Source organism: Arvicanthis niloticus, chromosome 13 (genome assembly GCF_011762505.2).
Source record: "Arvicanthis niloticus isolate mArvNil1 chromosome 13, mArvNil1.pat.X, whole genome shotgun sequence".
NCBI lineage: Eukaryota > Metazoa > Chordata > Mammalia > Rodentia > Muridae > Arvicanthis > Arvicanthis niloticus.
The window spans coordinates 26273797-26301568 of NC_047670.1; the positions used below are offsets into that span (position 1 = coordinate 26273797).

General features: G+C 30.7%; 1 protein-coding gene across 1 annotated transcript in view; it reads right to left on the minus strand.

Moving 5' to 3' along the window:
• Csmd3 (CUB and Sushi multiple domains 3) overlaps positions 1–27772 on the minus strand; it is a 942208-nt gene that overhangs the window by 642823 nt on the left and 271613 nt on the right. Inside the window, 1 exon segment of the mRNA XM_076912208.1 lies at positions 8126–8437. Coding sequence (XP_076768323.1) covers positions 8126–8437 — 312 coding nt within the window.

A 27772-nucleotide genomic window follows, 5' to 3' on the forward strand; every position in this document is an offset into this window, starting at 1 on the left:
TCTAAATCAATATGTGATATTACCACATGGGATGAACAATTTTAGAATAAAAATGATGATATCATGCATTGTTGAAGGAAATTTTAGTATACTTTCAGAATATATAAACTGTCTCTTCCTCAGCCTAATTTTGAATATGTATTATTTTACGCTTACTAAGTTACTGATTGCCTACCTGACTGATTGATTGTATGTGTGTGTGTGGTATGTGCATTATATGTGGGTGGGAGCATTTGTGTTATGTGTCTGTGTTTATTTGTGAGTGAGTACATGGTGTATGCTATGTGTATGTGGTGTGTGTGTGTGTGTGTGTCTGTGTGTATGCACATGCTAATGAGTGTCCCCTGGTAAACATTTTTCTATCAGAAGTTTTCAAGGAATTTTAACATACACACTGGAAGCTTTTTATTCTCAGCTATCTAACCACACTCTGCTTTAATTCTTTACATACTAAGATTTACAAATATTCACAAGCACCTGATCTGTTATTTTTTTAATGTTATAATAGGTTTTCTCATAAAAGTTTCTCTTAACTTTTATTACAGACACTAAGACACATCACACAGGACACATCACACAAAACAGATCACTCACACTCATCATCATCAACTTGTCTTAATTTATGGTTATTTCTTCTTTAAAATTGACAAATACTCTTTTAGCTCCATTTTATCATTGTACCTTTTTCCTTAAAGATACAGATGATGTATAGTATTCATATGACACCATCACATGATTATCAAGAGGTAAAATTTAAAATGTGACTCTACTAACTGATTTCTGAAGGGATGTTACTCAACATCCATCAAAATATAGTTAACCAATGTATAAAGTTTATTTTTCTATGTGATGATGTCAATGAAGTTTAAACCAGAGCAAACCTGAACAACATTCTGTATACTATTCAAAGACAGAACAATATATAGAAATGCTCTTAATTACCTGAAAATATTAAAATATATTTACAGGGTACCATATAATTTAATGACATGCACTTATTAATCCTCAAAGAGTTATTTGACACAGTAGATATTCTGTTATACTAATGATGTCAAAGTAGCATCTGAACAAAGTTTTTCTGTAAGTGAGAGCCCTTTTTCAATATAACCTTATTAATATAAATTATCTGTTTAACGGCCCAGGCACAGAGCCTGCATGATTCTGTACCTGGTCTTGTGCACATACATTATGACTGTTATATTGGTGTTCTTGTGGAACTCTTAACACTGAAGGTGGGAGTATCTCTGATGCAATTTTCTGCTATTAAGACTTTTTTCCTTCTATTGGATTGCTTTTTTTTAGTGAGGACATTTTGCCTTGTCCTATTGTATCTACGTTTGCCCTGCTTGACAGATCACTCTTCGAAACCTGATTGGTTCTGAAGAGGAAATGGAGGGTGAGTAAATCTGTAAAGGAGGGGAGGAGAAGAGTTCCAAATGAAGAAACAGGAAAATGCAATTAAGACTTACTGTTTGAGAGAAGAATTTATTTTGTGAAACCCACAACCGGTGCTTTAACCTTTTATTTAAATATTATTTATGTTTCTTGAGCTTAATTGGAAAGAATGTTAGAAGTTAAAATTTCTGCTTTTGTTTTCAATAAAACAGCTGACCTGAACGAACTGTGAAACTGAAATAGGCAGTTTTCTCTTAAATGTAAAAGGAACAAGTACTTTTTATTATATAGAGAGCAATTTTTAACCATATTTTAAGCTTTAGTTTTAAGTTAGAAATTCTGCTTCCTTTGTGCTACACAACTTATTGTCATTTAATAAGAATATAACAACTTTTGATATGAACACTCATTAAAAACACTGTTAAAGAATTGCTGTGCAATTTTGCAGAATTTTGACTCTGCAAAACCAACACAAGTGATGACTAGAAAACATGGAAAGGGGATAACATTATAAATGTAGATAAAGAAAATATCCAAGAAAAAAAAGAAAACCTCATATCACATATTTCTCAGCATGCATTGTTTAAGATATCTTCTAAAATTTACACTGACAAGTACAAAAAAGTGTTTAATGATCATTATATATTTGTACAGGGAACTTTCCAGGCCAATAGTTTCAGATATTTTAATTATAAAAGGTCTGTACAAGTACCAGCAATGTCAATTAAGGGATGATGTTATTTACCATTTTATGGAAAAAAAGATACCATTATGCTATAATCTCTAAGAAAATAATGTTAAAATAAATCAATGACTATGTAATATGTCATGTCTAACTTACTGTTAGTATAGTATGGCAGATCTTTTCTTGTGAAAGAATATGCAATGATTTCTATAATCAGTTGCTACAATTTTTATCTTAATATAATGTTTTCTAAAATGAAAATTAAATGAATTAATGAGTATGTGTATTACTCATTGCTGGTTCTCCTATAGTTTGTCAAAGAGGCTATATATTTTATAAAAATGATAGTGTGAAAATACATTAGCTGGGATAAAAATGAACAAACAAGCAGACACAGTAAGTTCTATTATATTGCCACATACATTCTCATTTAGGTCAATTTTTAGTTGTACTTGTTTAGGTGTGTAATATTGCGTTATTGTTGTTAGGAATAGTGCTAGGAAGTATTATGAATAAATAAAATTTGAAATAACTTAAAAATAAATATTATAGTTAGCTGAATTATAATCCAGTTTTAGATATGACCACATAAATGTAATTTTCACTACAAATATCTGGATTTTGAATATTAAAAGCATTCCTTAGTTTTGAATTTATTCTTGTTAGTTATTTACCTTTAGCTCATCAATTTTATTGACTTTGGTTATCAGTTTATATTCCTATTCAACAGAATAACTCATTCAAAATATTATCTATGTTTATTAGTAATTAAATCAAATTTTTATCTTTCAAATTCTATTCAGCTTTTTAGAATTAGTTCAAACACAATCCATAAAACATTCTCTGACTTTTTTCCTAACACATTACTTCCTTCTACCTGTAAATGTATATTATAAAAAATAGAATGATTAAAGTGATTTTAAAAATAAATGTCAGCTCTTTTTACAGATATGTAGACTACTCAAATACCAGTAATTGCCTGGGGAAGTGAGGAAATAAGAGACTCTTCAGATGTGTGAGAAAGGTAAGTACTTAAAAATGTGGATCATGTCGTGGCAAATGGTACTGATTGCACGTATTAGTACTTTTCTCTACTATCCCAGGTATGTGTAAGAGTTAAGACAAATTTGGTGACATTAATAAAACAACTAGTGTATATTAAACACTCTAGCATGCAATTGCTTTCCTTTCTTTCTTTTCTTTGTTTTATATAGTCCTCTGGACCTACATATCTAGTAATTTATTGTGGTGAAAGACACAAACAGATTATGCAAGATCAGAATCCAAAGTCAGAATAACAGAGTGAGGCCACAGTCGAGTTTTCTGATCCTTAAAGTTCATCATATACAGTGGCTTTCTGTTACTTAACATAGTCTGAAAGTTCAACAAATTACATAGAAAAAATATTAGAAATTCACCATAAGGGGAGTATAAGGATCCTTAATAAATGCATATTTTAAGGTTATTCATTATTTAGAAAGTGATATAGAAATGTCCATAGTAAGGTACAACATTTTTGTAGATAAAATACATTAGTTAAGCCTTACACGAGTAAATACAAAACACTAGGTTTCAGTTTGCATAGTTTTGTTGTATTTTTAAGTATTATTTATCTTAACTAAGATATCTCAATTTATTTCAATTATTTAAAGTGATATAAAAATAGCTTCTGATGATTAGAAGTGCCCAAAATAACCACAATATGAGTAAAAACAAATAATGAAAATTAGAAATATCATAGTACAAAATAATATTAATTTATGAGCATTCAAGAACCTACACTACAGGAAACTCTCTAGTGTTTATTCTGTAGTGGAAAATTAACCTCAGCAAAAAAGTATGCACTGTACAATATTTGTTTTTGTTCAAGTGAATTTGATGGACTTTGTGACTTATTTCTGTTTAATTAAAGGTTTCTTTTGAGTTTTAAAGTAAGTATAAAGCCTATAATATGGCATTTTATGTTTATTAATCCTGAAATTATATATAATATAATTAGCAACATAATAGCACAGTGTTATGGGAATATTATTTTATTATGTTTGTTTTATTGAAAGAGTGATACTATTGATGAAATATAAAGGACACTCTTTTTCTTTAAAGCTAACCCAGAGATAGAATCTTGCAGTAAGCAGCAGTCATTTAAAATTTCTCTAACTTAAATAAATCTCCTTCATAGCTATATTGTGAATATTTATTTATTTATTAGTAACTCTTCTTTTAAAAATACATCGGTGGGAGCAAAACTACACTGTGAAAAATAAACACAGCAAAAAGGACCATTATTTCTTTCAATATCTTATCCTAACTGATTCTAAGTATACATACAATAAATATTATGCTTGGGACTTTTCTATGCATGTAACAATAGCAAATTAGGATTAAGTATTTTTATGTTTCTAGGAATATCAGTTTCATATCAAGAATTGAAATAAAAATTGTCTAGTTAAAAGGCAAAAAAAAGTGCTAATAAGAGTGGCTTGGAAACCACAACCAATCAAAATGCAAACTTGCAGAGCTCAGTCCCAAAGGATAATTCTACAAAATAAACTCTGTCTTCTAAAGACTAGAAAAACATTAAGAGCCAGGACAATAGTGTTCTGTGATATTGTGTCTCCTAGGATTACAGAAGCCACACCTATGAAGGCTCCCTAACATGACTACTTAAACCTGAACTCAACAAGGACAACAATTAACATGCCATCTTGGACAAAAATGCTCATGAGATTCAATCCTACACAAAACAACTAAGCAGTTCAAGAACAGTGAGAGTAGAAAAAATAATCATACAAATTGGTAATTCAATACTAAAAGTTCATCCCTGAAAATGTGCATATGAGTAACATTATATACACTGAACACCTTGAATTTATGTATTTAGAAATATATATGTATATATGTGTGCATATGTATATGTAAAATACATATGTAAAGTATGTATACATATATATCAGACATATTCATATACTATACATAGTTTCAGTGCATATAAAGTATATATATATAGTATATACTGTATAAATGTGTAGTATACACATATGTATATTAATCTATGCATAGTATATAGTGTATAAATACTATATATTATATATATACACATACTATGCACAAACATGTATACTATGTATGCATATAATTGGTAAATATGTAGGTGTTTACATATTTAAAAATTTACAAAAAAAGAGGTCATAAATTTGAAGGAGTTCAGGGAATTGATTATGGTATGGTTAGGAGAGTAGAAGGAGAAAGTGGGAAATGGTGTAACTATGTTATAATCCTCAAAAATAAAATATATAATTAAAATTATTTGAAGAGGAAAACTGTGTATATTAGGCAAACTAAAAGAAAATAAATTTGGAAATTTAAGAAAGAATATAAGAAAGGAAGGGACAAAGGAAGGAAAGAAGGGACAGAGGGAGGGAGGAAGGAAAGAAGGAAGGAAGGAAGGAAGGAAGGAAGGAAGGAAGGAAGGAAGGAAAGAAGGAAAGAAGGAAAGAAGGAAGAAGCTACATTGTGAGAGTTGTAGGAGATAAATGTGGAGGCTGAAGCAATTATAAGCTCCCACACCATCAGTAAAGTTTTGCCAAACACGAGTTACTTTTTGGCCAAACTCTAGGAGGTGGAGAATACAATAGACAATGGAAGAAGTGATTTGTATTGAGTTAAATATTTTAAATGGTCCATGAGTTCTGTACAATGTTTTGCTTATTCCAAATAGTCATGGGTGTTATAAAATATTCTCATAAAACTAGATTGGTTTTCTCTTTGACTTTTACTATAAACAGCTTTTTGAATGTGAGAGCCATAATATTCATACTCCATAAAGACCACCCTGTTTCTCAGGAATCACTCATTTATATAGTATAAACTAAACTAATTTATTTTTAAAGAATATGGCTTTGATATTTACCTAACACCGTTCATGTTTTTGGAGTTGTTAGAAATAGTCTTTGAAGTGTGTTTATTGTCAGAAAATAAAGCAATTATTTTAGGGTTTTCAAAACAATATTCAAGTCAAATAATAGGAGCGTTTTACACTTAAAGTAGTAGATATGGGCAATGTTTGCCTCATCATTTATATCTTTCTTCTAAAGATATAAAATATAGTGGATAATGGAATCAATGGAAGGATTATCAGATTCTGAAACTTTGATTAAATTTCATTTGGTAGAAATATAACAGTTTAGTTGGCTGAAAATAATAATGAAGACAAAAATAAATCCCTTCTTATAATTATTTTACTCTTATGCCTACATGAAAAAATTAAGAATACTTCCAAGACAGATTGTATCACAGAAGATGTATTGTCTAAAATCATTTTAAAATTAATACAGATAGAAAACAAGTCTTTTAAACTGTACTGAAAGATTCTAACGTTAGCTGAGACATGGTTTCAGATCTATTAAGGGAATTCTCTTGATGCTAACATTTATATTAATATATAAAAGTATATTAACTATATACTTTTTATAGAAAATCAATTTACTACTTCTACTAACTTTAATAATTTATCTTTTCTATTTTAATTCTAAGTATTTATTACTCTAATGTCTACAAACTATTGGTTTTAATTCCAAGGATTTTCAGAAAAAAAGGTAAGAAATTTGAACAAGATCTAATTTTCATAATATTTTATTTATATGGTAGACATTGCAAGTGATCTTGTTTCTTGTTTTTGTTTTTTTATGAGAGTCATTGTGGAGTAGTTTGGTACCCTTAATAAAAGGATTTTTTTTTTTTTTGGTAAATTTAAATGTAATTCTTTTCTCTTATTTGTAGTAGTATTTGTAGTAGGATGTCAATAGAGAAACAAGGTAATGTCAATATACTGTTTTGAAAAAGATTACTGAATGATAAAATTTTTACTTGAGAACATATGATTTAAAAAACTATTGCAAATCTTTCCAAGATAAATTAAAGTGGAAATAAGCTTCTTTCTGAGACGTAGTTTGTTTGATTTTCTTTTCTACTTCTTATGTCACTAGATCTTAGTTTCTCTGAATGTGTGCCCAAAATCATTTTTAAAAATTATGTATATTATGGTCTATGTAAAGTATTCAAACCTATAGTAGTAAGCCATATACAGATTAAAGAACATGTGTGAGTCAGGGTAGGAATTGGGATATGTGTCTCATCTATTCAGTGTGTTCACTAGATTAATGTTTCCAATTAGGCACATCTTAATAGAAGTGAACTTTTTATTTTCTTTGACACTAGGGAGTTTTGTTATCTATATTTAAGTATTTAAGTATTTCACTACATAGAAAGATCAAAATCTGATTACTATTTTCCCAATCTTTCCAAAGTTACATGCATTAATTGAGTTGAAATTTGTACAATATATTTTCTCTAAAATATATTAAAATCTAGTTGATTGTTATTTTACTTTTGGATTCATAACACCAACCGTAGCTATTATATTTTCAAAATTAAAGTAACATATTCGTATAATTATATGATAGTCAATAGTTCATTTAAAATTGTGTTATGAAGGTTTACAAAGAAATTAAAAACATGATTTCATTTTCAAAAAGTATTCAGTTTTCTTAATTGTTAATTTACACTTTTAAATTTTATGAAAATATTAAAATCTCTATACTGTATAGATTCTGTGTGTGCATTTATATGCATTTATTTATAGAAAATAGATATTTTATTATGCTGTTTTATTTCTTAAATCTGTATGGGAGAGTAAATAATAAGGACAGGTGTTTAACTCTCAGTCGAGCTATCCCTTTTAAAAATACTCTGTTCTACTCTTAACCCTTCTTCTAAATTAATTGCTTTGTAATTTGGTTTCTTTTTAACTTTTATTCTTCCAATTTATTATAATATAGATCTTCTTATTTTCATTGTTCAGCTACTTCAACTTATTCTTTTTTAAGTTGCCAAAAATAAAAGATAAAGAGGAAGTCTTCGGAAGGACATATAATCTCCTTCATTCTCTACACCTTGGCTCTCTTACAACTCATTTTCTAGTTAGAATCATGACCAAATATAGTTTTGGCTGTGACTAAAGGGGCACAAGTAAAATAACATCAATACCTCTATGAGTAACAACTGCAATTTCTTTAGTTCTTTCTATCTGTTCAGCATTTCGTGGTCTTCTGCTTGTACTTTGTGTATCTGCTTGATGAGGAGAAAGCTGGTCCTCGGATGTGTTGGGGTCCAGACCTGAATCACTGAGACTCCTTACTTGAACTCGCTGTTCCTCGGAAAGTCTATGGCTGGTGACAGTTGTAACACTGGATACAGTAACATCTGCAGGTGTGCTAGCAACAGCAATAGCACCAGTGGCAGTCCTGATATGCTCCTCTAACTCACCAATGGAGGCAGTGAGGGTCAATGGAGAAGAACCTGTGGGACACAGTAGCACTAGATGCTAACTTTTTCTTTTAAATTTTATAGTTTTTATAATTTTAATAAATCATATTTTCTACTATTACCTTAAGGATAATAAACATGATGAGGTAAAACACAAGCACACCACTAAAATGTAAAGTACAACAGACCCACAGGATATATTTTTTTATATCAATCTATGAACGCCATTACACATAAAATAACATTCTAACAGCATACGTTAAGGTGAATTAAGGTAGAAGAAAAATTTCCTAATGGGTCCCTCAATCAATGTTTTCATCAAATGAATTTGAACAGATAAAATTTTGACAGAATAAACATTTGTGTAACCATACTTTTCTCAAAATTATGCTTTGAATATTTTGGTTTTATATCAGTTCAAATTTCTGGGAAAATATAAAACATTTCTATTTTTAAACAATCAAGTGAAAATTGAAATCAAAGCATGAATAAAAACGTGATGCAAAACTGAGACTCAAAATTGTTATGTATTAATGTTCATCATGATTTCATTTGCCAGGAAAGTATCCAACCTGGTAAAGTATTCAAGGTCATGAGGTACTTTTTTTTGTATGTGTTTATGTGCTCTCGGAAATTAATTAAATCGATTAATATCTTTCACATTTCAAGTAAAATATATTTAGGTCAAAATTCTTAAATAAATAAAATTAAATTATTTTAGTTAGTGAAAACAACTAAGGGCCAATGGAATTATTTATAGGGACATGATTTTAACTATATACATTTCTAAATATTAATCGTTCATTATATGAATGTAACTGATTTATAAATATGCATTTATATGTGTATGTATCTTACCACTATTTATTATAATTTTAAGTAGTGTACTACCAAATTCTTTTCTTTATTAAATTGACAAAGTAGGACTTTCATTTTCTTTCACTTGGTATCTAGAAGGATTGTATTTTCTAGATATGGCATGTTTCTTATGTAATAAGAAACAATCTTATACAGAGGCATGGAACGTTTTGAGGTATAGTTAAAGTAATCTTTAAATTTTTAACAAGAAAATAATCATTCAAGTTTTTGGCTTGAGATACTAATAAAGACTAAAAAGTTATTCATAGAAGGTTTCTGGTTATTGTGAAGGGTTTCATTTCCCAAATTTCTTTCTCAGCCCATTTATACTTTGAGGAGAGAAAGGCTACTGATTTGTTAGAGTTAATTTTAAATATAGCCACTAGGCTGACATTGTTTATCAGGTGTGTAAAAGTTCTCTGCTAGATTTGTTTTGGGTCGCATATGTATACTATCATATCATCTGCAAATAGTGATATCTTGAGTTCCTCCTTCCCAATTTGTATCCCTTTGATCTTCTTTTGTTGTCTATTTGCTCTGGCTAGAACTTCGAGTACAATATTGAATAGATAGGGGAAGAGTAGATAGCCTTGTCTTTTCCCTGATTTTAATGGGATTGCTACAACTATCCCACCATTTAGTTTGATGTTGGCTATTGGTTAAAAAAAAAAAAGGTTCTGAATATTTTTAAAGTGAGTAACATATGCTTTACTTTCATATACACGTCTCGATATTTTGCATTTCTGACTACTGGATTTAATTAGACCATCAATACAAGCAGATACAAGGTGGCTTATCACTCAAAAGGAGTAAATAGTGACCTGTTAACCAGCTGATTGAGTTCCAGCTTGTTTTTCTTGTTTTACTCTGCCCACAAGATACTAGGTGTGATGATTTTGTTTGCCAAAACTCAAAAAATAAGGTGGACAAATATGGAGCCTTTAATTGCTAGACAGAAAAGCATAAATATAATTTCCTTGAACTATTGAAATATGAATTGCTATATTCATTCTCAAACTCCTTAGAGCTTCAAAAAATTGTGTAATTACACATGGAGAAACTAAAGGTAAGTCATATATGCCAATTATATTAAATTGAATATTTGATACATGTAAAAATATTAATCAGAAAAACATGTACCTATATCACTGTGTAGAAGTTCGAATCTACTACGTATACAATATCTGTTCAAATATGCCTATGCTACTTACTAAAATAAAATTTATCAAGGATATTCCCTATTCCTATGAACAAATGAGAACTGCTTATGGGAACTTTGTGGACCAATTTACATGATGAGGTATTTCTATAAAATAATATTCTTATTTCTATAAAAAGTTCTGATGATTTGTTTGAGAACTTAATTAAGCTTTCTGCTCTAAAAAGACATGAAGGCCAGATTATAAGCCTAATATTTAAATATTTTTTTCCTTTACTGTAATGTCCAGTATTATATTTGTAATTTTATTTTTAAGTAGTGTGTGTGTGTGTGTGTGTGTGTGTGTGTGTGTGTCTTCTGGGCAGGGTACTAAGACATCAGATAGGTGACAGAGAGAGTCCCAGGTAGGTTCTGGTAATTGAACTGTGGTTTACTTAACTTGCATTACAGTAAGTACTTGTAACCACTGAGCTACCTCTTCAGCTGCAAAGCGTTTGATTTTTCAATGAGTAAATTTAACTACAAACCTGTCATTATAAAAGTATTAAATATAATTGAATCTGTAATCTAAAACATTACTATCTAAACATTCTAAAATAACGGATTTGAAGGAATACACCCACATCAAAGCCATCATGATTAATGTGAAAAAGATTGCATCTGAGTAAAAATTTTTTGATGATTCTTTATTTTTGAAAACAGGTTTTGAATGTGATTCTAATTAATCACCAGAAAATGTATTGTTCAATTCCAAGAACCACTTTCATTAATCCCCTAGGACATAGACACTTGTCATGATTCAACTGAGAATTCAAACATATGTTTGGCATAATTTAGAGAATGGTCCTTTGCGCAAGCTAATCTTGAAAACTTGAACATTAGACACTAGTCCTGAGTAGTGGTTAGTAGTGATCATTTACTTCTCTGTTACCCAAATATAGTAAGATTTAATGATGAAGCAAGGAAAACTTCATTTCTATGAAACCAAAGTCTAGCCAAACATGTGTTTCACCAGATATTTATAAATTAGTTATGTCTCACACATTGCAATCTATTCCTTCCATCAACACACAAGAATGCAAGAAAAGGATAGATTTAGGTACTTGAATATCTGCACATAGCTCTAGACCTGTCTGTACATTCATGCCTGGAATACAATAGGCACTCCAAAATATTGAAAATAAATTTAAATGAATGAATGGATTTTATGATAAAGCCTAAATGAGATTATTAATAGAAGTAAAATGACTGAAATGTGACTACAAATATTTAACATGGAAGTCACATTTCTCACACTGTTATGGTAAAAAGAAATTGGGAGATGAAACAGGTTAACTGTGATCTCTAGTTTCAGAAACATCACTTTGAGAAAGTGTAATATCTGAACATTTAGTAGCAACTGATTAAACATTTTTTTATCCTTCCAAAATAGAATCATATAATCTGCTTGTATGCTAGGTTTACTTGCAATATTGAAACATCTCTAAAGTGAAGAGTAAATATGATTTTATGAAGATACACAAATAATTACATTTAACAGAGGTAGATATACGAATCAAAATAACTCCTACAATAAAGCAGGTAAACACCCATTATCATTCTATATTTTTGTTATTTACATCAAACATAAACCAATTAATAAAAATGATATTTATATCAGTTAGGCTGAGAGTATATGAAACAAGGATTTTAATTATGTAAATAGATAATTTAAAAACTTAATTTCTTTTAAGATATTCACACACATAACTGTCTTGTGTGGCAAAGGTCAATGGTGACAAAATTCTTAGAATGAAGTGCAGTAACAAGGCAGAATTAAGTATGTAAAATAACTCATCCAATATTAAATCTAATATTTTGCTTTTTTAAAACATGAATTATGGCATACAATTACAAAATCATTGCCTTTAACAGTACAGTAAAACATAACAAGACATACACCCAAATTAAAGGAAAAAAAATGTACATCCAAAAAAACCTGTTCATCATGTAAAATAGAATCATGTATTTGAAATGTGGTTTAACAAAATTAGGTTGCCTTGAAAGTAATTAAATTGATTTATACTTTATAATACTATTTACAACAAGAAGTATATCTAAAATATAAATTTATTATTATTAACAAGACATTTTTCCATATAGCAAAATAAAAATGAAATGATTTACATACACAAAACATGCTTTTTCAAATCATGGGTGTGTGTCACATTTTAAATCATGAAAATGGAGAATGACAGATGTTACACATGCAAACTATAAAATTCAGAAATTGTGTGTACAATTTCCAGTTTGGATTTATGATGCATTTTAATAAACGTTGTGGCTGTAAAAGTTTTATAATACTAACAGTAAATATGTGAGATAATAAACATAAGCCATTATAAAAGTATAATTTAGAGAATGTACAAAATACTATCTTTTAAAAAGACTTAATTTGAAATTCTTTTTCATTTGTTCCAATTCAAAGAATATGACACATTGATTTCTAATTATTACCCAAATCATCAAAGAGTTAAAATATATTGTGCTAAACTTGAGTATAACTCCCCCAAAATTAAAAAAAAAATGAATATACTAAGTGTGCTTTAACAGTCAAAAAAATTTTTCTTATGCTTTTGTTTGAGCATCTCTTTGTGCAGGTTCTCTTCCCTAGTTCTGTCATTTTGGTAATTTCATTATTTTATTTGAACAATGTCAGTGAAAATTTACAATGTAAATAATAATAATAATAATAATAATAATAATAATAATAATAACAATAATGACATGTACTGGTAAAAAATGTAGTAAACATTTAAAGTAAAAGCATGCAAAACAAAGACTGCATCCATTTTTATCCAAACTAAAATAACGCCTAAAGGAAATCAAAATACTTCTAATTTTGCAATTATATTTGAGTCATCATTTACATATTATATTAATTTTTGATCATGTAAGTCAATTTGTAGTTTGTTTTTCTCTTGTTTTGAGCATCATTTCCACAGATTTGAAAGGGAAAATTCCAACAGTTGAGAACACTAACAAAATCATTGATCTTGATGTGTAAAATCATAGGATGCCTCTGCTTTGTTATATCTGATGGTAGTATTCTTAATAAGCACAATGTAGCTGTGAATTTTGCATCTCAAATGTACTAATAGTTACAAGTTCATTGTAGCTGAGAATTATGCATTTCAAGTGTAATAACAGTCAAAAGTTCAAAGCTGTGTCCACTTGGGTTAAACAGTTTGAATCCATCTAAAGATATGTTTATGTAAATGTTCAAATCAGAAAAGTGTAAACTGAGACAGAAAATTTTTGAAAAGATAGAAAGTTGTGTTTTTAAATCATCTTCTTTACATAAAACTATCCAGAAGCATTTAGTGTTACTATCTAAACAAAATTAACTAATAAAATAAGTTTAAGGATAATTCTATATTGATCTTGTGAAGTTATTTATATTGAAGTTTTTATATTGAAACATGAAATAATATTTGATCTCTAATATACTTTTTACTAATTCTTAATTTAATAAATATGAATATAATTTATCCTGGTAATGAAGCAGCAACATTAAAATTCAAAAGTACTATAGCTTTTGTTTAGTTTCCAAAGTGATAAAATGGGGGTAAAATTACATTGCTGAAATTTTTAAAGAACTGATTGATTAAGTAACATATATCTGATGATATTATAATCTGTAAGGAATATAGGTAAGTACATACTGATTTAAAATGTAATTGAGAGCTTGAAAATAAATGTATTTCTAAATTTGTGTTACCAAATGTTCATGTTCCTAAGTTACCCATATCTTTTATGCTTAATAGCAAATATAAATGAATAATAAGCTTTTTATTGGATTGGCTATTGTGCATTGAGTAAAAATGCACAAATTAACAAATGAATCAAAAATGAACAAATAAAACTTATTCTTAAGAATTTATTTAGCAAATTTAGTGACACACCTATTGAACAAACACTGTCAATAAAATTATTATAAAACCAATATTAAACAAATTATCTATGTCAAGTTATTTGACATCCACTATTAATCCTGTAACCTTAATTGTTTAAAATGATGATGAAGTCACATATGAAGTAACAGTAAGTTTCTATTCAAAATGGTTGGCAGAAATATTATACAACCTTCATGAGACCATAGTGTTGATCACAATGAAAACACTATATTTAAATATAAATATATAAATAGTATAATAAATGATGAATTTTATTAAAACTATGTGAAAAAGACTTATTTATAACAATCAAAAATAGAATCAATAAAATGTTTTTGACAATCTTGAGACTATAACCTTTCTTTTATGTAATCATTATTGTTTCACATGTTGATTAAAGTTAAGCTACAATGTCATAGATAAGCACCTAGTTACCCTCATAGATTTACATTTTGGAAACCCCAACTATACATTCCTTGTAGAAACCTACAAAACATTATTTGAAGTGTTTGTTATTATTAAGTACAATTCTCTTCCAAGAAGCCACAATGGTGACATTAAAAGCCTACTACATAGATCTTTGAATGAGAATAATTGCAAGCATCCTATTTCTTGCTACATCTTTCTACAATGATCCTTCAATCTGATAGTTTAAATCTCATCAGAAAAAAAATCTTCTCATTCAAATAGAGAAGCATTCAGGATCAACAATCATCCCAAAACAAAGGAAATGTAGCATTTAGTTTATATATATGAAAGATTCAGAGGTATTATTATGAAAAAATATACCTTCTTACATTATTTTATATCTGAACCAATACCTTCATAGTCATCCTCTTTCTAGTAAATCATATGAAGTAATATTAACTTTATATCAGACACTATATTTTTTATGTCTTTATTCTACTTACCCTTAAAATGTATGTGTAAACATTTATCTAATATTGACCAGAAGATAAATATGTAAAATATTTAAATACACAATTCTCTTCTTCTTCCAAAGTGAGTATTTTTCTATACTTACTTAGAAATTACATACTATTAAATGCATGATTGTTAATATATGAATATTACTAGGAAATTAGACATGACCAGATATGTCCAAATGATATATGAAGAAATATACCATACAACTGAGTTTATATTTTATATCAGAATAGAAGTAAAATTAAAATTTCATATGCATGTACATAAAAGAGGTAATAAAAAAGGAGGAAGAAACATTATTTAGTTGGAAACTTTTTCTTGTATAGTTTCTCAACTTGGCTCTATACATCCCCTTTCTTTCACTTCATGTAATCTGTTTCTAAAACCATACTTATATAAATTTGTGACATAAAGAGAGACATGTAGGAAATGAGCTTTGTGCCTATACTATTTATACTGGTGAGAAGAAATAAGGAGACTTTGTCTGACCGCTCTCATTGCTCCTGAATTCTGAGGAATATTATTGTCTATAGGTATACCTGTTGTTTTGTTTCCTTCTCCATGTCTGTTCCATCTTGAGAAAAAGTTTGCCCTAACTATAAATGTATCTTTTAAAGTACACCTTGTGCTATGTTTATACATATTATATGAATTAAAGAAATAAAGCAGCTGACCTTACTTCCACCATTTTCTTTGTGTGTATGAATTCAGATAATTAGATGATACTACAAGATTTTTTGTAGGTTTAATTATTTCTCACCCACAATTATTTTCTGTAAGATACAAGTACTATAGAAAATGTAGTCTATATTTTCACCTTGATATTTGTAACTATTAGTTTTTTCCCTAGGTAAAGAAATACTAAGCAAAAATTAGATGTGTAATTTAGAGTGTAGTAAGAAATAAATGGACTTTTTAATGATACTTAATGAGATAAACCTACTTAATATAAACCAATCAGTGATCCCACAAAATTACTGAATGACCAAAAGATTTAGTCACATTATTTGCAGCTGAGTGCAAGACAGGTATGGGTGGATATGAGTGAGCTAGTTCTGGAGGAAAGAGTGTTATGGAGTTTATTGTAGAAAGGCTGCTGCGAAACTAGTGAAAATTGATTTAAGTAGATTGAAGTAATGGAGACTAATAGAAATCTATGCCAAAATAGTTCTTGTTTTTTTGCACCAGTCACTCTGTAGATCATTTGCATATTTTATAATAAGAAGTTATAGTAGAAAAACTTGCTTGAAAGAAAATTATTTTATTAAAAAATGACATGTAAGAAGGAAAATACAAATATTAGGGTTATAATTAAAGTAAGTATTGCAATGATATTTACAAAAAAATTGTCAATGCTATAAACTAATGGAACAGGTCTACATGGCTTATATTTAACATTAAGGATACTTGGAATTTTTGATTGAGTATAGAACAGATGATATGTTATCACTAAAGAAAAACTTTAGTTATTATAGAAAGAAAATTCTATGGGAAACGTCACAGAAACCACCAATTTTAACAGTGTGACATCTGGTCAACCCTCTTGACCCTTAATTGTCTAGGAGTACAGGCTTTAATTTTTAGGGTGACATACAACACAATGTTTGTTAATTAAATATCCTCTCTTTTAAAGTCTTACTGGAGATGAGTTAGATAAATTTATGTATTAATTGCAAAATAATTCTATATAATAAAACTAATGTTAATATAAATAATAAAAACAAAACACTATGCCTTATATTAGATTTTCATGGAAAATGAATAGAAAACTCTAAACTATTCTTGCATAAAACATTGAAGGTTTTAAGTGATGGCCATTACTTTAGGATAATAATACTACAAGATTATTTCTGTTAGCAAAAGGAAGGAATGTTGTTTAGATATAATAATTCTGAAAATTTTGTATCAAGGAAACTGAAATATATATTCAAGAAACTGCAAATTATTTGGCATCATAAAAATTGTGAGCAATGATAGGAGACATTAAACAATAAAAAGTGAAGACATTTTAACTTTGATTCAAGAAACAATGTATCAAAAAATTTCAAGCAGAAGATTGATGTGACAAGATTGGCATTTTGAAAAGGTTGTTCTAATGATAAAGTGGACACAGTGTTAAAGGTATATATGAACCAAGGGCAGGATAAATATTTAATGTATACAGCCATATGGCTATGAAACACTTGAAATTAAAATCCTAGATTTACTAAATACAAATATAAAACAGCTAAATTTGAATGCCAGGAAATCTACAATTTGATTTTCATTGCCGTTGTTTTATTTACATTTCTTCTCATGTAATTTTGACTACATGCATATTATCTGCAATAGTTGGGAAACATTTATAATCATATATTCATTATTTGAATTGAGTGTGATGAATATTATATGAAAATTATGATTTAACATTATTTTATTACTAATTCAAAATATTGCTTTAATATCTATTAAATAAAATTAAGTAAGAAAATATCATTCCTTTGAATGACTGTGTGTTTGGTTAGTACTATGAAGATTCCTGGAGTTTCACAGTGAGCATGATGACATCAAAAAGACAAGAGTTTTGAAAACATATTTTTATTAAGGAAAACTAGAAGGTAAACTTACAATATGTTCAAAGTCCTTTTACTCCACTTATACTTGCTGAGGTTCATTGTGTTAACTATTAAAATCTTCAAGTACTTTTGACCTTGAAATGCTATGACATTGTTAAGTGACTACCTAAGAAAATAATATCAATAAATATATAGAATTTTGTCATAAATGATTTAAATTGAAGCTCTCCTAAAAATTTAATCCTTTATCCTAATATGTAGGATAAATTACAACAAATACTGAATACAATTTTCTAATCCGTAATCATGTAGTAAAACATTTTTAGGTTTTTAGACTTTTACAGATGATACCAAATAAAAATTATAGGATCCAATACCCCTACCCCACTTCTCTCCTCTTTCTTTCTTGCTCTCTTTCTTGCTCTATCTCTCTTGCTCTCTCTGCCTCTCATTTGCTCTCATAAACACACATACATATAAAATTACTGAGCAGTTAATATATGCCATTAGAGTATTAGATAAACAACATTCTATATGACTACATAAGACATAATCTATAAAATCTTGGTCACTTCTTATAGCATATCTAAAAGACCATACTTCTAAATGTCCTGGCTCTATTCAAACTATAGGCTTAAACAATTGATTAAATGCTTTCTTCCAAATTGTTCCTACATGTATAAAGAACCTTTAGATTTTTATGGACTTCAGTGCTGAATAAAAATAGCACAAATGGTATTTGCTACTATGACCTCCCATAAAGTAGTAGTACAACCTCAGGAAGTGGAGAGAGTCTGTAGGATGTACCAGAGATGTAGGAGATGAAAGAATCTTAGGACTCAAGGGAGGGACCCTAGAAGAAATGCCATACAGTCGGGAAATGGAATTTGTAGAGTCCACCTCCAGTAAAATACAGTGCATCAAGTAGATGGATGGGGCTGCCATCCCACAGTCAAAAATTCTGACCCAGAATTGTTCCTCTCTGTAAGAACTGCTGGGACAAAAATGGAGAAGACCCTGAGGAAAAGGAGGTCCAGTGACAGGACCAAATTGGGATTCAGCTCAAGGGCAGGTTCCAAAGCCTGACACTATTACTGATTGCTATGGTGTGCTTAAAAACACATGTAAAAAAAATATGTACTACATGTAAAAAAAATATGTACTACCATGTAAAAAAAATATGTACTAACAGGGTTTGCTTGTTATTACCTGTTGATTATTATTATGTATATTTCATTTAGAATGCTATTAATGGAAATGATTCTTAAACATAAACAAAATATATTTTATTTTTTTAGGTGCCTTATGTATTGAGTGAGCATTTTGGAGTTAAGCTGTGGGTAAACACCTAGTAGGATGTATTTTATGAAGTTGGATATAATTGAATTTTCAATGTATATTTAGTAAATTGTAATATTTTTATTGAATTATTCTTTGGGGATTATAAATTGACTTTCCTTGTATTTTGGGAATGGTTTTGTTTGAAGTGTAGTTATTTAGATATTTGAATATCTATGGCTGATTGTTTATTCATTCTACTTGGTTAAAATAACATTTTTTTCTCATTCTTTTGCCCTAAGGTGATATATATTTTATATTATGAGTTTGGTTTCTTTAATACAAGATGGAAATGACAGATCCTGTTTTTAATGTAATATTCTGAAGTTTCTGTGAGGCAGTGGGCTGTGAGAGGCAGCTGGGTACCTGGTCAAACATAGGCCTTGAACCCCAGATACCCTAATTGGATATAGGTGTTAAGCGTTACTCCTGGGCCCTGGTTTCTTTTACTGATGACTGCCCTCTACAGTGCTTCCCAAAGAGAGAGTTGTGTCATGTAACACAGGTAATGGGCATGACTACAGGCCACAAAGCCTCAAAAGATCTCCATACTAATAAGATACCTAAAGGCCAGAGGGAGTAGCCAATTAAACATTTCTTCCCAGACCTTCCTCCTACTCACAAAAAGTATTTAACATCAAGCCCGCGCTGAGGACAAGGGGTACAGCTTCTTCTATTTTCTGCCATGACAATAAACATTTTAAAACCAATGACTTTCTCTTGCCTTTGGGGCCCTGCAGTGGAGAATCATAGAGGGAGCCTTCAACCAATGAGTCACCATGCTGCTTATTCTCCCACTGGAGGACCTCGCTACATTCCAATATATTTTGGAGGCCTATCAACTCAAGCAAGCTAGCCACACCAGCCACAACCCAGCCCAGCAAGTCGCCTCAAGGCATGTAGCAAATGTGCAGTTTGGTATTCACGTGGGTCCCCTACCTAACAAGTGCTGTGTGGCTTATCTAGATTTCTTTTCCTTGCTATTGGATCCACTTCTTTCTGTCTGGACTGCACGGATGAGCCTCAGTGGTCAAGGATGTGCCTGTTCTTGAGAAGACTAAATGTCTAAGAGTGGGTGGTAACAAAGGGGGACTCCCCTTCTCTCAGGAGAGCAGGAGAGAATAGTGGGGAGAGAGAAAGATATTGGCGGGACTTGGAGGAGAAGGAGGAGAATTGAGATCTTGATATAAATGAAACAAAAATGTAATAATAAATTATTATAAACAAAAGTTTCTGTCAGACTGTCAGATAATCAAGATTTATTCAGAAGGTCTGCCTCCCTAAGTGACCTTGTCTTTTTTTTTTTTTTTTTTTTTCTCACTATACCTATTTCTGTGCTTCAAATGTTTTGAGTATAATATATTATAGAGAATTTCTTTTTTGGCCCTTCCTATTTTCTGTTTGGTGTACTTCCTTTACAAGGATTAGAATCAAGAATAGAATGTGCCCACTCCTCATAATAAGCAAATATTGCATAATAAAAAATGCAATAAGCTTTCATAACCACACTAAAAAGAGAAACAGATTTGGGACTAATTTTTGTTCACGGAAAACATTTAGATCCAAGGATAAAGTCACAGGTATGCTCTATGATGATAAGACCTTGAAAAGACTTTTGCTTTGAACTTATAATGAGCATATAATAATGAAAAACTGCTTTGAATTTACCATCAGCATCCTACTGTAACTCCCATTTTATGTAATGTTTTATGTCTTAGATAATTTTCTAAAGAAAATTTTATCTAAGAAGATATAAAAAGACCAGAGAAAAGAAATAAAGTTGTTGGTTGAATGGTTTGGCTTGAGGAAATATGCGGTTACCTATCCATCCATTCATAAATCTACCCAATAATCCAAATGTGTATGTCTGTTTGTCTATAGGTATGTGTGTGGGTATATGTATATATGTAAGCATGCAGGAAACATGTAAGCATGTGTGAATACTTGTGGAGTTGATTGTGACAGATGGTCAGGCCTGGCCAGAGTGTGAGAGCTTGAATTTATGTGTCTTTGAGTATTTTCCTGTATAAAGCACCTTAATTTTTTTCCTTCCCTTCTCTCTGGTTCACAAAGAGTTAACCAGCTTAGCCAGAAAGGCTTCTGGTTCATTCATCAGAGAAGGGAGCACTTGCAATAAATCCTTTTACTTAATATCCCCCACCCCACCCAGCACTGTATTATACTGACAATGCTAAATGCCAGAGTCTGCAATACCTGGCCTGAGAGGAAGTGAGGCAGGTCAGCTATTACTGCAAAGTAAGGTACAGGTAAATATTTTATTATATATAGATATAAAAGCAACCCTAAATATCTCACAAGACCAACTCTTACCCCCACTGATGCTGACACTCTTCCTCCTTGGCTACCTACAAAACAGAACCAGAAGGAACAGCTGTGGTTGTCCTCAGCAAAATATTTCTGATGCTAATGAGAGACTATTTCTACTGAGTTATCTTTTTTATAAATTGTCTTGCATCTATTTAGTGTGTGTGTGTGTGTGTGTGTGCTTGTGTGTGTGCATGTGTGTGTGCATGTGTGTGTGCATGTGTGTGTGCATGTGCCCTTCTATTATGCAAGTAGTGGGATTGACCTTAAGTTATCAGGCTTAGTAGTCACTGATTTTACTTACTTACCTTAGCATATTGCACAAAATTTTACATTTGAACTATGTCCTATGTTGTTTGTTATGTCATATTTATCAAGTCAGGTTCATTTTTAGTTCACATGTGTGTTGAAAACAACATTTAAATCAATAGTGTCAGGAATAAATATCAAGTTAATATCAATAGTATATCCAATTTGCCTTCATTCTTTAATACATATATATGCAAAAATGCTAAATTTCTATTCTAAGTGCTTTCATATATGAAGGCATAATTGTGAACAAAGGCAACTATATGATAAAAATAACAAGAAAAAAACAAATCATAATATGTCATTGAATTAGTTTCAATGTAGTCATAGATTGTTGGTAATTCTTAACATATAAAATACAGTTTAACTTGACAATTAAAAGAGCCTTAATATGTGTGCTAACACCTGCTTGAAATCCAGATCCTGCCCCAACTTTATCTCTTGCTAACATAACATCATAGAGAATTGCAGCTAACTTCCATATGTGTCTCTAAATTTAAAATAATTTTTGTTTCTTCTACAGTATTTAATATAAGTTGCATTGATTGTACACCTTATAATTGTGTTTGTGTTTTGAAATCTGGCATGTCAATTAAGGAGGTCTATCAAACAGCTTTTGTTTTAGTGCCCTGAGTATCATAGAACCTTAGTATTCTAAAAATAGCTTGCAAGTACTGAAAGAAGTGAGTCAGGCTTTCAGCAGAAGCAAGAGGGTAGTGGGCTTGATTATTGCTGGTATAACAGCTTTAATTATATTAATTGCTAGCACCACGGCTTCTACAATTGCTTTGACACAAAAAGTTAAGAGACTTACTTTTGTCAATCATTTACCAAAAAATGTTTCTAATGTGTTGAATATACAAGAGGATTTAGATAGGCATTTGGAAGAATGGATTGATGCTCTTTATCCTATTCAAATTATCAGAAGAGGTTCAGAATTTAAGGATAAGAAGCCATCTCTAGTGTCATGCCAAATCCCATTGGATTCATGTTAGTTCTAAAATTTACAGTGGTAGTCACTATAATAAGGAAAAAGTTTAAAGACACTTGCAGTGTATTTGGCATAATTCTAACACTTCTCTGGGTGTTTTAACTTTACATAGTGAGCTTATGAATTTCAAGAATGCTGCTCTGCTGAGTGTTGATGCAGTAGTTACTGCTGATAAAATTACCCATGGCCTGAGGTCAGTATTTCTACTTTGGTCAAGTTTCAAGAATGGCATATATAGCTTGATCATGCTAGCCCTTTTTGTCCCAAGACTATTTTCATTCCTGCCCATCATGTTAAAGTTTGTCTTTAACACCATCAACATGTTGGCAGCCAAAGAAATACAGTTTAATTCTCTGCATCACACTGAAGGATTGTCTTCATGACTTTACCTATCCAGTAAAATTGGGCTTAAATGGTTTTGTGAAAGTTCTAGAATTTGTATATTGGCTTTTAAAATGTTTTCCTAAATCTGCCATATATGAACTATCTGTAAGCTATCAGGAGATTATATTCACAAAGAGAAAAAGTTAAATACCAGTTTACAACATGAACACCAGTTGAGAAAGCTTGTGTTAACCTTCTAATCCAGTAAGCCATAAACCGTAAGGCATCTACTTTGGTTCCCAGAAGTCTCATGCCAGTCATATGAGTGTGGAGGGTAAAGCAGTGTTGATTAAATGTGGCAGAATGGGAGTAATATTTTACTACTTCAGTTCAATGACATATGTGGTGAATGGCCAGACTTCTGTACTAAAAAATAACAGAAGCACAAATACAGGCAGTGACCTTAAGAAACAGGCTTTCTGGAGAAATGCTATTTCATTTAAATCTAAAAGAGATGCATATTCACTCTTTCTCTCTATCTCTTTATTATAATTTGTATTGAAAGTAGATATTTTTGATAAAATATGTTATTACAGTTTCATTTCCACAAATCCCCTCCCGCCCTAAACCATACCCTTTCTCCCTGTCTTTATTTTCTTGCTCTATGTGTGTTGTTGTTTGGTGAGCTGTGAGAAGAGGTGTGAACTCATAGCGCAGACTATTCTGGAACTCACCCTGGCTACGCCCACATTCATGGCAATTCATCTCCCTCAACATTCCTTGCGCTAGGATTACGAATATGGATTGTCAATCCTGAATAGGTGCTTTCAAAAAAAGGGGAAATAGGAAAAGAGTACATTATTAAGAGGGCTTTAGAGTCCTAGGGCCAACACTCATTTAGAGAATGTGTAGTGTGGGTAAGGGAACATTTATGGTGGTCACATCGGTAAGAATTTAGCTGAGAAGTGCAAGCAGGTAGCACAGAATGATAATGTGGTACTGCACCCATGATAAAAACCATTAGGAGATATGTAAATTTGGGAGAAAACCAACATCTAATATACCCCTACACATTCCAACTCTCCTTGCTCCCTGTCACATTTAATATCATGTATTTTAAAAATCAAAGTGCCATTGCTATATGATAAATCATTCATATTCAATAAAAAACATAAAACTATTTTAAAAAACATTTTTGACTAAAGAAGTTTTAGTATGCTATAGTGTTGCATGGCTATAGTCTAATTACTTAGGAGCTAAGTCAGCTCGTTGGATTGATACTATCCTGTGTTATGTAAAGAGACACACCATCTTAAAAACCAAACTATGTAACACACCAAACCAAACAAAACACAGGCTTCAAGTTTTTCTAAACAGTACTTTATAAAGCTTTTCTAAATGATATTTAGAATGTCTTGCTGACTTACAAATATCTATCACAGGTAAATAATGTAATGTAATGTAATGTAATGTAATGTAATGTAAACAATGTAATTTTCAAGAATGTTAAGGTCTTCCAAGTGAGGTGTGTAACTAGGATCTAGAATTTCAGCAAGTTGATAGAATATTGCATAGGATTTTCTGGGACATCAGGGTTTTTCCAAGCTCCCTGCCATGCCATATGGCCAATGCCAATCTGTCTACAAAGATGGTCAGCTGGCATGCATCTTTATGATATGCTATAATTTGGAATGTGTTCTCCAAAACTGCATTCTCCTTTTAGAAAAAAAAGATATCTCTGCTACAAAGTACTGCTGGATCTATTCCATTCTACTTTTACTGACTATACTAAACACACATTTATATGAGAAAATAATTTCCAGGTTTAATTAAGAGAAAATTTTATATAGTGCTCACTGAAACTAAAATTAAATAATATGGTATTAGGCAGTAAAAAAAAAAAAAGCTGATGTTTTCTGTGTATAAAGACAAAATAGGTAGCAAAGAAAATATTATTCAATAAAGGTAAAATTATGTACATAAATACCATCTGCTCCAATTTGTGCTGTCCCAGGGAATTGATTTACAATAATTAGAAGCTGCTTATGTTGTGGCTACTGAGCATATGCATTTGGCTTTTGTAAATGAATGTAAGTGGGATCATTTTTAATTATTTTAAAGCCAGCTCACAGTTGGTTTGTAAATTATATGAGAATAAACATTGGTTTAAAATTAATTCTGGATTTGATACAACCTATGATCAAACTAATAATGAAGCTATGATCAATTTTCTTTGTTTGTGTATTTATAATTAGAGTTTAGACAACATTTCACATTTCTACCTTGAATATACTTTTATTGTATTTCCCCTAAAATTATTTGTTTAAGTCTTGTTTAATAAGCAATTTTAGTTTGATAGTAAAAAAAAAATAAAAAAATAAAAAGCATGCCCATTTAGAAAAATGTTGACACTGACTGTTAATCAATAGTTCTACTTCCTATGAGGTAACCAATAAATATTACTTAAATTAGAATTCTACAAAAGAATGTAGACAATACCATGTTTGCCTAACTTTCATTGAGTATTTGAAAATATTAAAACATAAGTGGGTTTTCAAAAAAATCTCAGAAATAAAGCACTCTGAGTGGTGACATATTTTTTGATTCATTTTTACAGTTCAGTCTTCTCCCCCTCCTGGCCCGCCCCTTCCCCCAGACCTCTCCCCAGCCCATACTGCCACCTTCATCTCCCCACCCCCACACACCCATCCCACCAGACCTCCCCACTCCCTGGAGCCTCAAGTCTCTTTCAGGTTAGGTGCATCTTCTCTCACTGAGGCCAGACTGGGCAGTCCTCTGCTGTATATGTGTCAGGGGCCTCATATTAGCTGGTGTTTACTGCCTCATTGATGGATATTTGACTCCACCTTGACCAGCAACTATTATTTATAAATATCTCCTTAAATTTTCAGTTTCATGAGTGCTAATTAATTAGTTGTTAGTCTCAAGGCCTATACTACTGTGTTCCTGGTTGGAAAAGTTCTCCCACTGTGGCAATGACTCCTTTCATATTCTCTACTTTGTCCCCTACTGTATTTGGGTATCTAATTTTATGTTCCGGTTCGTGATCCATTTAGAAATTTTCATAGGATGACAAATGAGAATACAATTTCATTATTTTACACATAAATATAGATAGCCAGTTTAACAAGAACCATTTGTTTAAAATAGTATTTTTTCACCATGTTTACCACTGGCTTCTTTGTCAAAATCTGGTAGCTATTGGATTTTGGACTTACAGGTAAGTTCTCAATTCTATCCCATTCATCCATTTGTCTGCTTTTATTTTCTTATCTCTGTAGACTAACTTGAAAGAGCTGAATACTTGAGCTGAATCTTTTTTATTAATTTTTTTATTATTCATGATCGTTTTTTCTCTGGCATTTCACTATGCAAAAAAAAAAATGTTCATAATACCTGCATGTAATTTAAACAGTATAAAAGCAAAAAAGTAGGAGGAGGGATGGGATAGGGGATTAACGGGGAAGAGGAATGGGCAAGGGTGATGGCATCTGAAATGTAAATAAATAAAATATCAAATAAAAATGAAAAATTAGGAAACAACATGAGAAATTAATAAAACCAGCATGCTTTAATTTAATAAATTATGAGATGAAAGCACAGACCCAAAAGACAATGATAGTGAACGCATGGCTCTTTTCGGTGAAGCTTAGCCTAAGTCATGCTTTCTCATTTTATTTAAAGAAAGATATTTTGTACTGAGTTGTTGATAGTGAAACAAAAAAGATACAGGAAGATGTCAAAGCATAAGTTTTTAGTTTCAATATCCAGCAAATATAAATCTAAGTTGGCATATACTATAATATCTAAAAAGTCATGGAGAAAATGATACATTTTAATAAATTAATGGGATTATAATTATAAGAAACTTGAGTCTTATTTTCTCATTGTTAATAAGCAATGGCGAAGAGAGAGTTGAAATAATTGTAAAACATAGTTTTAATAGATAGACCCTCTGCTTTCCTGTATTAATGATCATGTATATGTGTGTGTTTATATGTGTACCTGCTAATATGTATGCACATGCATGTGTGACAAGAGTTGACAGTAGTGACTGCTATCAACTCAGAAGAGAAATATGTGACACAGTAACATGTGGTAGCAAAGAAGATTAGCTCTTTACCCTGAGAGAACACTAAGGATAAAATAAAACACTATTTATAAGCTTTCTATAGGCAACTACACTTTGGATAATTCTATAAAGTAAAAATCAGAATATGAAAAGTCAAAAGTAAGATCACAGACTAAGAAATTGTCTTGTATAAACATTATTATACTGAAAAATTATATTCAGTACTGGGATTTTTGAAAATCCAAACAACTAATTGAAACCAATGTTCCAAATACATATCAGACCAATTGATGTGAATGAAAAAGCTGAGGTTCACGGTCCCTGAAAGAAGCAGATGCTGTGAGCAGCAGGGAGATGCCCATGGAACTGGCATGAATGTGACTGTGAATAATATTCTTGCATGACCCAGAGAACTAATCATGTGCATAGGACAGTGTAGTCCAAAAACTCACATAAGAGATTTGCATTTGATCATAGTAAAAAGGATAAAAATGGCCATCTCTTAGGGTTCAGCAAATGAGAATACCAAAGTATATCAGTATGTAGTGTTCAGG